The following is a 14,059-nucleotide window of genomic DNA, read 5'->3' on the forward strand; positions in this document are numbered from 1 at the left end:
CTGCATTGTCCTGTGACCTCCTGCCCCGAGGTCCTCCTTCGACTGCCCCTGTCCCCTGCTAGCCCCTCCCCTGTACCGGACGTGGTGTCCAGTGTCCCTTGGCCTCTGCCCTTTCTCCAGGGTCCTAGTGCCCTTGTCCAGGGCACAATATCTCCCCCTTGTTACGAAACAAACATTTCGCTTGACGTTAGGTGTGGCCGTGGATAGATCGATGGAGAGAGAGAGAGAGAGAGAGAGAGAGAGAGAGATATGGAGAGAGAGAGAGAGAGAGAGAGAGAGAGAGAGAGAAAGAGAGAGAGCGAGAGAGAGAGAGATAGTTTCCACGGCCTCCCCTTCTTTACATCTCCTCAATCAGTCTCTTGGTCTTCTTGCATTCTCTTCTTGGTCATTGTTCTCTGACTTCCTCTTGTGCTGCTTCCTCTGGGGCATCTTCCTTCAGCCCATGTGTCGGCAACTCTTTCTGTTTAGTTTTCAATTCCCTGAAGTGTGAGCTGTTTCTGGTGATTCGATATTGTCCCGCTGATGCCGTTATCATTGGCCCCTTCACTTCTGTTACTGTCAATGGGTCTTTTGAGAAAACACTGTCTGACTTTCGTGTCCCCTTCCTTCACTTTCGTATCTGTTGCATGTCTCCTCCGATCGGCATACGCCTTCATTTTTGCTTTTGCTTCCTTGTCATTCTCGGCTATGTCTTTCTGATCCACTCTTTCCGCTTCTTTCACTTGCGGAAACCTCGTCCTGCTTGATCGCCCCAACACCAGCTCTGCAGGGCACTTTCCGGTGGACCTGTGAGGTGTGTTCCGATAGTCTCTTAGCACTTGGCATAGTGCTTGCCCAATCGAGATCTGTGTCATCTTTGCCTCTGTATTGCCTTTTTGATTGTCCCCATGAACCACGATACAAGAAGCGGGTCACCTCATCTATTCATCAGTCTTGGGGCCTGCCTCATGATGGAGGGGAAGGCAGTCAGAAACAGAGGTGAAGGAAGGGAGGTAGAGAGTGAGACCACAAACCACTCTCACTGTGATGTCTCTGTGTCAGTCTCTCACCTCCTCCATCTATTGACTCTGCTTGGTGACAATTCTCTAAATTACATGGTGGTCAACACATCAGTGCCTGCAAAAACACACTAAACCTATTCCAAAGCCACCAGCTGGGCCTGTATCTGGACAGCCCAATATGGCATTTAACAATCAGCAATCTGGGGGGTGCATTGCTGCCATATGTGTTGGTGGAAGGGAAATAAGGAGGCAGACGATCCATGCTGCCATACAGCTTATAACAAAATTGATTTGATGATCATTGTAGCCCCCCCGGTCATTCCTGCTCCCTTTTGTCCTCAATGATGCTGCTCTCCACCACCACAAGTGCTAGAAAATGTGTGAAGACCTCTTCCATTAGTGTGACTGCACGATCAGGGGAAGGATTGGTCTCCAAGGTGCTGTACTGTAAACTCACTCTTATCTCAATCCAGGTTAGATACTGCTCCTGCTATCACCAGCCATGTCTGTGGTCAGGCAACCCTTCTTGTCCTTTTGCTGATGGAAGTCTGGCAGGCCGGACTGGAGATGCACAGATTTTTTGTGTGGAGGATGGGGAGTGCAGTGCAGCTCAGCACTGTATTTAGGTCCCCAGGTATGGCCCACAGGATGTTCTGGATCTTGTTCCCTGACAAATCCCCACTTTAAGGGCCCTGGTTGGTCAAGTTTTTCAAGAGTGAAATTTAGAATTTTGAAAACTGACACTTTTTTAATCGGTTTTAAGTGAATCTCCCTAATTTGGGAGGAACTAGGGAAGGCAGGTTGGAAGTTTGAGTACCAGCCTAGCGGCTGCATTTGGAATCATCTAACGTCTATGCATTAAATGTGTCAAAATGCTGAGATAAAGTGCATTTCCATAATCTAATTGAAAGGTGACGTAGGCTTGCACAATTGTCTTACAAGGATATAGTAGGAGCCAAACAAAAACCTTTTGAAGACGTTTGAGGTTGGTAAAGCAAGTGGTGAACATTTCATTGATTTCAGCTATCATAGAGAGGTCCTGATCAAGACAAATGCCAAGGTTTCTCGCAGATGTAGATGGATTGGGAGCATTGTTCCCTCAAATTTTTTTCCTCTGAGTGCGGCAGTGGAGGGTCTCTGTGCGCTGCAACTATGGCTATGTGTGTCAGGAACCAGGCCTGGTGTCTGCGGCGCCAAATGCCACTCGTTTTTGGTGCCCTTCGCCCTTTCCCACTCATTTTTTTGCCCTTCTGCCCTCTGTCCGACTCGTTTTTTGTGCCTTTCTGCCCTCTGTCCCACTCGTTTTGTGTGCCTTCTGCCCTCTGTCCCACTTGTTTTTTTGTGCCTTTCTGCCCTCTGTCCCACTTGTTTTTGGTGCCCTTCTGCCCTCTGTCCCACTCGTTTTTTGTGCCTTTCTGCCCTCTGTCCCACTCGTTTTTGGTGCCCTTCTGCCCTTTGTCCCACTTGTTTTTGGTGCCCTTCTGCCCTCTGCCCCACTCGTTTTTTTGCCTTTCTGACCTCTGTCCCACTCGTTTTTGGTGCCCTTCTGCCCTCTGTCCCACTCGTTTTTGGTGCCCTTCTGCCCTCTGTCCCACTCTTTTTTTGTGCCTTTCTGCCCTCTGTCCCACTCGTTTTTGTTGACCTTCTGCCCTCCATCCCACTCGTTTTTGGTGCCCTTCTGCCCTCTGTCCCACTCGTTTTTGGTGCCCTTCTGCCCTCTGTCCCACTCTTTTTTGGTGGCCTTTCTGCCCTCGTCCCACTCGTTTTTTTGCCTTTCTGCCCTCTGTCCCACTCGTTTTTGGTGCCCTTCTGCCCTCTGTCCCACTCGTTTTTGGTGCCCTTCGGCCCTCTGTCCCACTCGTTTTTGGTGCATTTCTGCCCTCTGTCCCACTCGTTTTTTGTGCCCTGTTGCCCTCTGTCCCACTCGTTTTTGGTGCCCTTCTGCCCTCTGTACCACTCGTTTTTATTGCCCTTCTGCCCTCTGTCCCACTCGTTTTTTTTGTGCCTTTCTGCCCTCTGTCCCACTCATTTTTGTTGACCTTCTGCCCTCTGTCCCACTTGTTTTTGGTGCCCTTCTGCCCTCTGTCCCACTCGTTTTTGGCGCCCTTCTGCCCTCTGTCCCACTCGTTTTTGGTGCCGTTCTGTCCTCTGTCCCACTCGTTTTGGTGCCCTTCTGCCCTCTGTCCCACCCTTTTTCTTGCCTTTCTGCCCTCTGTCCCACTCGTGTTGGTGCCCTTCTGCCCTCTGTCCCACTCATTTTTTTGTGCCTTTCTGCCCTCTGTCCCACTTGTTTATGTTGACCTTTTGTCCTCTGTCCCACTTGTTTTTGGTGCCCTTCTGCCCTCTGTCCCACTCTTTCTGCCCTCTGTCCCACTCGTTCTTTGTGCCTTTCTGTCCTGTGTTCCACTCGTTTTTGTGCCTTTTTGACCTCTGTCCCACTCGTTTTGTGTGCCTTTATGCCCTCTGTCACACTCTTTCTGCCCTCGGTCCCACTCGTTTTTTGTGCCTTTATGCCCTCTCTCCCACTCGTTTTGTTTGACTTTCTGCCCTCTGTCCCACTCGTTTTGTGTGCCTTTATGCCCTCTGTCCCACTCTTTCTGCCCTCTGTCCGACTCGTTTTTTGTGCCTTTATGCCCTTTGTCCCACTCTTTCTGCCCTCTGTCCCATTCGTTTTGTGTGCCTTTATGCCCTCTGTCCCACTCTTTCTGCCCTCTGTCCCACTCGTTTGGTGTGCCTTTATGCCCTCTCCCCCACTCGTTTTTTGTGCCTTTCTGTCCTGTGTTCCATTAGTTTTTGTGCCCTTATGCCCTCTGTCCCACTCGTTTTGTGTGCCTTTATGCCCTCTGTCCCACTCTTTCTGCCCTCTGTCCCACTCATTTTTTGTGCCTTTATGCCCTCTGTCCCACTCGTTTTGTGTGCCTTCCCTCTCGCCTTCAGTTCCACTCGTTCCCCACCCGCGCTGGCCTCTCGTATAAGTATGTCTGATAAACAGAGCCCCTTCATGGGCTCCGATTAACAGCAATACTTAAACAAAATGCCACAGTCTGGCTCGCGCTTTACTAACAAAAGAGTAGACACTTTCCAAACACAGCGTCACTAAAGTACACGCTGTGTTTGGAAAATGTCTACGCTTTTGTTAGTGAAGCGCGGGGCAGACTGTGGCATTTTGCCCGTGAAGGGGCTCTGATTATCAGCAATATTTAAACAAAAGGCCACAGTCTGCCATGCTCTCACATAGCCGCAAGTGCCACAATCGCCACCAACCCCCCCGCCACCTGAACTCCTCACGCCCGCTCTGCCGCTACCGCCACCACACGGAAAAGTGCCTCATGATCGCGCCGCTCGCTTTTTAAAAGCGGTAGGCGGCGCGACTCTCTAGCGACGTCCTGGGTGCGCGCTCCACGCTAGGTGGTGAGCGCTGAAGTCAGGTGAGGTGCGCGCACGTGAGCGCGCGCGCCCTAGAGGGAACGGTGATTGGGAGTATTTCGTAGTTCCAGTAGCTACCAGCAAAGCGACCAGGTGTTTGATAGTTTACCAAACATTATGACTTATTTCTGGTAAGAGTTAAACAGCTATAAATCATCCATTTAGAATTAGAAGTCATACATGGCCGGGATTTGCTTTGGGTGTTATTCACATCACTGGAATGGATGCAATAATCTGTGTATCGTTGATATTAGAGAGAGTGTCAAAACTAAGGGATCTGACAACTCCAGTCAGGGGAAATTGATGGACATTAAAAAGTACAGGGCTTAAGGATGAACCATGAGGGGCTGAAAATCTAGATGGGTGGCTGAAGTATGAGAGGGGGCAAAATGCACTGTTTTTTATGACGTCTCTTGAGGGATTTAAGACAGATACCTAGGTTGTGCAATTGTTTAAGTGGCATGGGAACCTGTATCAGAGATTCAATAGCTATAGTTAACATGTGGGTGAAGTATCCCTTGTTGAGGTGAGTTTTGAAATCTTTTTGGAAAGAATGGAGAGCAAAGCAATAATGGATCTCTGACGGAAGTAGTCCCATACCCAAAATGTGAAATAGTGGATGGCTTGTCCTCTGATTGTTTCTTTTTTCATTTCTTATTCTACAGCATAGGCATTTCCGTTGCTGCTTTTGTTGTGCTGGCTACCAGTGATCTTGATTTTGTCTGAAAGTTAGGGTGACATGTTGCAGTTCATAGTGCTGAATGTTAGGCAGATGATTTTGAATATGGGTTAAGATGATAATTATGATGGAGTGTGGGTGTCACCTGGTTGTGCTTTGTCTCTTGATGTGTTATGCATCAACATTAAAGACAATCACCAGTGTTGCCAGTTATGTGTCAAGGATGCTTCTTAGGAGGACAATCCTTCTGTCTAGATGATAAATTGCTGAAGCTTCACCAGCCATTCTGAAATTTCATCCATTGAGATCCAGGGTGAATCTGCAAAGCATCTGTAATTGGTGACAAGACAACTACATTTCTTAGTGATGTTTGTTTTGGTCCTGAAACTGCTGTCCACGTAGAGTGTGCAATATGTGTTGTAACACTGCCCAAAAATGGAGAGATGAATTCACTAAGTTTCATCTCCATGAACTGTTCTTGTACTTCAACATGGATGCAGTGATTGCTGATCAGGACAAACTCAATTATTTGGGGGGTCAGCTTCAGGGAGAATTTCAATATCAAAACTTGAATGGTAGAAAGGCAAAAATTCAGATTATTAGCAGAAGTACTCACTGAAACCAAGAAGGGTTTGGTGTGAGCTATATAACTATGGATTTTGATGTTCTTGTTGGCTATTCATTCTCAATGACTTTCCATTTGGAAGATGAGTTGGGGGAACACTACGGAGCTTTGAGGTGTCCCACAGGTCTTGGAAATACTTTCTCTGCTTGAGGTATTCATTTGTCTGATGAGGTATCTATTGATAAGATAGGTGTTGATTCACTGCACGACAATATCAAATATAGTCACACATTGGGCAAGGATGTTGTGGGTTCATCAATAGTCGATTGTGTCAAAAACAGAACAGAAATGACAGAGGATAAGGTAACAAAGGACATTATTGTTAGTGATATGTAGTGCATCGTCTCACACCTGGATGTTTGCTATCTCTGTGCTGAGAAGGGTGGTCTTTAGTTCTGTTTCACTTGGTAGATAGGTAATGGCTACTTGCTCAAAGGTTTAGCCTGTTTACATGAATGATGAATGATCAGAGGTAATTGGCAAAGCTGGTGGGGTTGATATTGGGCATGTGCATAATTAATGCAATTTGCTTTTGCATAATTATGCCAAATTCCGTCAAAATTATGAACTCTGGCAATTAGCATTTTATTTTAGCTTGATTCGCATCCTTGCGTCTATTTGGGCACCAGGGATGGATTTCATTCTAATAAAATGGGGCCAAAAACACAAGTGTCACGAACAACAGGACACACGTTTTCGTTGTTTACATTGTTCCTGCACTCGTACGCTATGACTTTGCCACCAATGTGGCATTATTGCTTAACATAGTGTACTGGGGCCATTTTGGGAATTTCACTGAACAAGTGTAACACACTTTTCCTGAAATAATGCTAAGGTAATTGAAATTTTGCCCAGGTCAGGTTGTTACAGACATTCTGCAGGAAAGCGAGGATTTCACTAGTCTTAAGATTTTAAGGGAAGGTTCCATTAGTAAGGGAGGGCTGCTGATGTTTAGGAACCGTGCCAAAGTTTTGTCTATGATTGACTATTGCTGTTGAGATTTGTATGAAATGTTCCTACTGAGAGATGTAGATATATTTTAAATGTACTACTACTAAATATCAGTGGGGAGGATTATGATATTTCCTAGCTCAGTGCCAACAAAATACGTAGACCAAAAGCAACTTTTTAACTCCAAAATATGTTCCTTACCTTTTTATGCCCCCAAGATACTTCCCTTCAGCTAGAACCCCTAGAAAGAAAAAGGATTAATAACTTGTAGACAGATCTCCTCCTCTCACTTGGTTTCTATACTATGAATTAGTGAGCCAGTATAGGAACAGAGGGGCATATTTACAATAGAATGGCGGAGCATGGAGTTAAGCTACAATTGCTAATGCCACGCTTCACCATTCTGAAAATGCAGGGATGCACCGTATTTACAATGATGTGGGGCACCCCTGCGATTTCCCTAGCCCTGGGGCTAAATTCAGCTGCCTAGCTCCTACGCGGGTACCCGCGCACAAAGGTGTAAGGGTGGCTTCGTTGAGGAAATAATTGCTTATGTGCAGGAAGGTGTCACAATGCAGCACACATAGAAACAGCAAAAACGAGGTGAAATTTCGAATTTCTCCTCGTTATTAAGAATTTCTGCTCATTTCACCATGTTAAGACCAGGTTATTTGTGGTCTTAATTTTGGCTTTGCCCCATATTTATGCCACCCTTGTAAATATAAGCAGCATCAAAATCAATGGGTGTTGCAGAACGTCCATCACAAACCCATTACCGATCCCTTTCATTCTATGTGTGGCATGAAAGGGGGCCTTATTTACAATGCGGCATTAGGCAACGTTAAGCCTTATAAATAAGGCAACGGGGTTTATTGCCACAGGAACGTCACATAAAGTGATGTTCCTATGGCAATAACCCCCTGTAAATATGTCCCAGAGTGCCTTGTCAGAGACAGCAGACCTTAAAGAAGTTTCCAGTTTATACCAGTTTAAGGAATTGAGACTAGTATGTCAAGGATATATGCAGATTTCCCAGGTAGAACGTTTTCTGTACCTTTATCAGGTTGATAAGGATAACTCTTTTGTTCAATGTAAATTTATAAAGGGAAATCTCTGGTCAAAAAAGGGAATAATTTGATTAAATAGTACATCTAACTACTTTGGTGAAAACCATGCAAATGTGAGTTCTGTTAAAAAGGAACCACACACATTCAGCTCTGGAGGATTTAATGAAACTTGGTAACATCCGATTGGAAAGAAGCCGGTGGTCTGAGCTGGTCCACCAGAGAATAACACTTTGGCCTTCCAGGTTCAAAGGCACTGTCTTGAGTCCTCTAGGAATTAAATCCAAAGCCACGATTATCCCGTGAATTTAGCTTTTAGAAGGCCTTCTTCAGCAACTGCTTTAGAGTGTTTTCTAAGCATCTAGAGTGAGCTAAAAATTGGTAATAATTCTGGATGTCAGCACAGATAAAACAGTAAGGGGCTGAGTATGGTGCTTGGAGTCTTCACGCAATATATATCAGTCAGATGCTTTTAGCTCTTTGGGAAAGGACTGTGAATGTCAGCTCCACAGTAGCATCAAAAATAGGCTGCAATAAAATATTTAATCTGCTGATGCCATAATTTTTACATTAAAATAAATAAAGGTTAGGAAATATTACTGGCTAACAACAAAAAAAAAATGTTACATTGGGCCTTTCAATTTCTTTCATACTAAACATATCTGTTGGTATTTAATCTTATACAGGGATATTTAACTTGCAGGGTAATAGCTAATTAAAATTTGCTTTAATTTAACAGTGGCTGAAAAGACCAAAGAGCAAGTGTCTCATGTTGGTGATGCAGTAGTGACAGGCGTGACAGCGGTAGCTCATAAAACAGTTGAAGGAGCAGGAAATATTGCTGCAGCTACTGGATTAGTCAAGAAGGACAACATGGCAAAACAGGTCAGTTATACATCAAAGTCTAAATGTATTTTATGCTTCTTTTAGTGTACAGTTCTTAAACCCAGGGTGCTATGAAAGAAGGATGTTTATTGAAGGTTATTGGTAACTCCTTTTACAATTGTGTATCTAAGCAGAAGATAAATGTACTATACAGGACAACAGTCTTCAATAACTCAGGTTGATAAGTTATTTCAACTGTATCTCAGTGGTACATCTATGGTCTGTCAGATTGAATATATAAGCAAACAATTTGACTTTCATAACATCCTTGGATATTATACAATTGTAAAATGAAGTTACTGTTAGAAACACTCATGGTGCAGCATTATAAGTACTTGATGTAAAGTATTCTTAAGTATTATAAAGTGAATCATTGTTTTCATTGACTGCTTTGCAAGGTGTGAGGTAGAAATATAAACAGAGAGAATCCCAATCAGGGGTGCTAGATTCTGAGTTTTGGATATGGTGGGCTATTTACTGTGTCAGACGTAGTGTTCTTAAAAAAGGTGTCCTCAGTGTTTACTTTCATATAATCTCCTTGAGAATTGACACTTTGCTATACATATTTTTTACTGGTATATAATCTCTTGTGTTTTGTCATGATAATTGCTTAATTTAATCAGTCCATGACTTGAACAGATGATAAATGTAGTTTTTATTGTTAGAAAATCCCCTATGTATTTATTTATTAGTTTGGCATGATCAATATGTGATAAAAGAGTGAACTCTGTTTATGAATTTATGGGCAAAGAATAGAAGTGGTTGAGTTTAAGGATTCTCAGGTGCACTGCGACATTCTAAGAAAGTTATGGCATGTGGAACCTAGTAAATTGGATTTCAAACTGGTTGTTTGAGAAGGCAAGTTAATTACAGCAGAAACCACAAAGGCGATTTTCTGATTTCTTCTTCATCAATGAGGGTTTAGGTCACCATATGAAGCTTATGTTTTGCTTTGTGAAGTATTCACGCTCTGATGTGCTTTGGCGAATAACGACCTAGAGTTTCTGAAAAACTGAATACGTGAAATTCACAGCAAGGCCAAATGTTCTATTTTTCTCAATAAGCATACTTTTCCCTAAATTATCTTTTGAAACACTATGTAAAGATTGCTTACTAATGTCAGTCATTTATATTCAAAAGAGCTCTGGATAAAGCAAGTCTGGTTTTGACACAGGTTTTCAGACGTGATGCCAACATGTTCTTAAGTTCCGTTGAATACATTTGTGGGATGAAACTGTTTATTCACACACACCCACACACACACATGCACACACGTATGGTGTGGGCTATTTGAAAATCAGTGGTTCAGGGTAAAAGGCGGCTAAGAACCAATGTTTTCTATATTTAATTGAGGCTTTAGAGGGCTGAAAATATGCTATGGCAAGGAACTCAGGGGTTTATTAAGAGTTTGGCATGTGCAAGACATCTCCTAGAATTGGTGGATGTCCCTACATCATCTCAAGAGTGAATATATAGCAATGCACTTTAAATAGGGTGGATAGGGCACCTGCCAATTTTTGCCAGATATCTTGCATCTGGGGATTAATGGTGTAAAATTTGGGCATGAAATTTGATTTTGCTAACATGAAGATTTCAGTGTTAATAAATCTCCTACTGGTGTGTGGGTGCCCTGGAAGTTGGTGAACATTCACAAACATACATATTTATGGGTATTCCCCCAGAAAAATTCGACCCCTTCCTAAATGTAATTTACACTTGTAAGCAATTTTACTACTTTTTGTTTATTCAAAACATCAGAATGTAAGTTATCTGTCTATCTATCTATCTATCTATCTATCTATCTATCTATCTATCTATCTATCTATCTATCTATCTATCTATCTATCTATCTATCTATCTATCTATCTATCTATCTATCTATCTATCCATCTATCTATCTATTTATCTATCTATCTATCTATCTATCTATCTATTGTTTTATCACTGAAAAAAGCAAAGGTAAATGGGACGTTATAATTAGGTGAAAATGTCTGTTAAATCACTCTGCTTTAAACAAGCAAAACCATTGAAATTCACCAGTTATAGATTTCTCAAGTAACTATAGCCCTTGTGCCTTAAGTAACTACAACTCATGCCCAGTGTTGTCATCAATGATGCAATTTCAAATGTTACAGCAATGTTATTAATGATTTTCATAGAAGATGTCATGAGTGATGTCATATATTAGGCCATAAGCAGTGCATGGCGAGGGTGTGAGTTATAGTTACTTGAGGGCACAAGTTATAGTTACTTGAGATAACTAAAACTGGGGAATTTCAGTGGATTTGGTTTTCTAAAACAGTATGCTATAACTGTCATTTTCACCTAACTATGATGTCCCTTTTATCTATTTTTTCAGTGAAATTCTGCATTTTTTTCCAAGCAAAGTAAGATATTATTACCGTACCTAACTATAACATCACTTTAACCTTTAGTTTTTTCAGTGAATTTCTAGGTTTTTTCCAATGTAAAGTAATATTTTATTACCATACGTAATGCCAATTCCACACTGTGTACAGCCTTTTGCAGTGCACAGCGTTGGGGTGGCCACAAGGCCTGTTCTGTGGCCAGGTCTTCTATGGGCAGTCAACCCAATGCTGTGCACAGCCTTCGCTGTTAGGGTTGGCCGCAGGACCTGGCTTCAAAACCCTTGAGGGCGTGCAAGGCTGACTATGTGTTGTTATGACTTAAAGGGTGTCATTGTAAGACAGGCCTACTGACTATGTCAAATGGTCAGAACACCTAAGTAAATAAATTGAGCCTATTGTCTTAATGAAGGGGTCAACATTTCAACATATATAAAGCTGATCCACTGTCTTTGTCTAAAAAGCACCAATAATTGTAATCAAATGTATATTTAATTCATTCACACAGTGCGATGTTTAATAAAAGTGATTGCCTTAAATGTTTTAATAAAGTTTTATTTAAAAAAAAACACTTCTACACTACTTTTTAGTCTTTATTTTTACATTATTCAGACAACAAAATACAGGCCCCTGCACTCCAGCTGAAGAGCATAGAGCTCCAGCTAAGAGTGCTTTAAAAAAATATGTTTAATGACCCAGGAGACTTACTTTTTTTTTTAACTTGCTGGTGGGCTGCTGCCTTCCTAGAGCCCCCGCCACCCACAACAGTTCTATTAACTTCCTTTTTACTACCTATTGTCCCACTTCTATGTTCTCTCTTTTTTACTTAGCTTTTGATTTAATAAATTCATAGATTCCGTTTGGAATACAAAAAACGCAGACATCATTGTATCTCTGTGTATTATTGTTTTGTACGATCTTGCTGTGGAAGGGACCACTGTTTTGTTTTGAAAAATCTGACCCTTCTGGGGGCACTACCAGGGTTTAAAAATGTAAGTTAGTTGCCCTTGCAGGGTATTAAGGGGCAATCTTTACTTGCAGACAATAATTAAAGTTCAGCTCTTGCTGTTCAGTTATTATTTTTCTATTTGATTTGATTTTTGGGGTGCCCTGGTGCCCACCCGGGACCCTCACAGTTTACATTTTTATTGTGGGAGAGCTCCAGGTCCCCCATGGCCCAGCCGTCTCCCTGCTACTGCAGGAGCTGGCAAACATTCTTAAATTAAATTTCTTTTTTAATGGCTTGCCCTGGTGCCAACCTGGGGCACCCTACACCATTTCTCAAATGGAGGCTTCGGGGCGAGCACCAATGTCTCTGCAGTCCTGCCAGCTCCCCTGTTATGTTATGTACATTTGTACATAGTGCACCCATGAGGGTTTCCAGGTGCTTTGCAGTAGGTTTAGGCAGCTGTCTCCTAGGTGAAATTATTTGAAAAGTCAGGTCTTCAGCTTTGTGCAGAATTTAGGAAGTGATGAGGATACTCTGATGTGGTGTGGGGCGGTCATTCCATGTTTTGGAGGAGATGTAGGAGAAGGAAGGACCTCTGGCTGTGGCCTTGTGGATGCAGGGTATGTGTGAAAGTGAGAGTCTGGCTGGGCAGAGGTGTCTGGGATGTAGGTGGAAGTGTATACAGCTGCTGAGGTAGGCAGGGCTGGCGTTGTGTAGTGCTTTGTATGTGTATGTGATCAGTTTGAACTGGGCATGTTTGTTTATGGGGAGCCAGTGGAGGTCTCTGAGATGTGGGGTCATGTGGATGTGGCGAGGTGGGTTGAGTTTGAGCCTTGCTGCAGTATTTTGGATGATTTGAAGCATGATGGTGATTCTTGCTTGGAGTGCGTTGCCATAGTCAAATCTACCGTCCCGAGTGCAGCAGAAGCCGGCATTGCTTCCACTCCACAGAATTGTTTTTCTTTTGCTCTTGTCGAACAGATGCAAATCTGTGTTTTTCTTTGCAGTTTATTTCGCTGATATTACCACAAACATTGCCTATACAAATGTAGATTGTCACCTATACCTTGCAAAACACTAAGACAGTGTGTTATTACAAGTTGAAAACTGCCTTGATTTGAAAATGTGGGCCACTTTTTGAACCTTCTGATCAGCTACTGAGGGCAAGTTTAATATTGGTGCATGGGGATATTTTCGGCCTGAGCCTTCGAGGTACTCACTTTAATGTACACACTGGATACACTCTCCTAAGGTAGCTGACACAGATGAGAGAAAAATATGAAATTAGTGAGATACTCAACTTCCCTTCAGTGAATACACTTTATTATGGAACACAGACCGGCTATCCAATATGAGAATATAGATGCACTGTTCACGTTCATCCACCCAGACAGGGAATAATTTAGTTAGGTGGGTTTGCTCTTCATCTATGCTTAGAATGGGTGACTTGAGAGAAATGTCTTTGTCTAGTATGCTCTACCTGTTTTGCTTTCTTGGCCTCTATGTTTTTATGTGCCCTAAGGACTGATGAATAGACTGTGGATTTTCCCTGCTCCATTCCACAACACAAGACTAAACACGGAAATCTGTCTAAATAATAATACATTATACATTGTAGGGTAATATTAGCATACAGTATTCCTTATACAGTTACTTACAGGGTGCAGGTGTGTGGAGAAGGTAACGTGAAACAATAGTATCTCCCATGAGGCTTTAGGTGCTGTGTAGATTCTATATGCCCATATCTCACGAGAGAATGTACAATTTGTGTCCTAGTTTATTACCTTGGGTCTGGTGTTGGTGACTGTTATTAAATATTTGTCATATCAATTGAAAAATATGTCTAGAGAAACTGATAAAAAGAAAACATCCTTTGGGAAAGATAACTTATGGACAGAGTGAAATCTGGTGAATGTGAGAGAAGATGAGGTAGAATAGGTGTTTGCAGATGTTTGATGTGAACGAGGCAAAATTAATAGAAGCAATGGGAAACAGTGCAAGTCAAAATGGAATGTAGACCTTGAAAGAAAGAGGAGTGAGCATTAGCAGGTGTTAATAGCCAGAAAAAAAGAGGGCACATGGTTTAAAAAAGGACAGGAAGAGAAATTCCAAT

General features: G+C 42.6%; 1 protein-coding gene across 1 annotated transcript in view; it reads left to right on the top strand.

Moving 5' to 3' along the window:
* SNCA (synuclein alpha) overlaps positions 1 to 14,059 on the top strand; it is a 616,256-nt gene that overhangs the window by 249,099 nt on the left and 353,098 nt on the right. The window contains exon 3 of the mRNA XM_078677486.1: positions 8,486 to 8,631. Within this exon, the coding sequence (XP_078533612.1) occupies positions 8,486 to 8,631 (146 nt within the window). The remainder of the gene's footprint in view (positions 1 to 8,485; positions 8,632 to 14,059) is intronic.

This window comes from Lissotriton helveticus, chromosome 2_1, assembly GCF_964261635.1.
Source record: "Lissotriton helveticus chromosome 2_1, aLisHel1.1, whole genome shotgun sequence".
NCBI classification, from domain to species: Eukaryota; Metazoa; Chordata; class Amphibia; order Caudata; family Salamandridae; genus Lissotriton; species Lissotriton helveticus.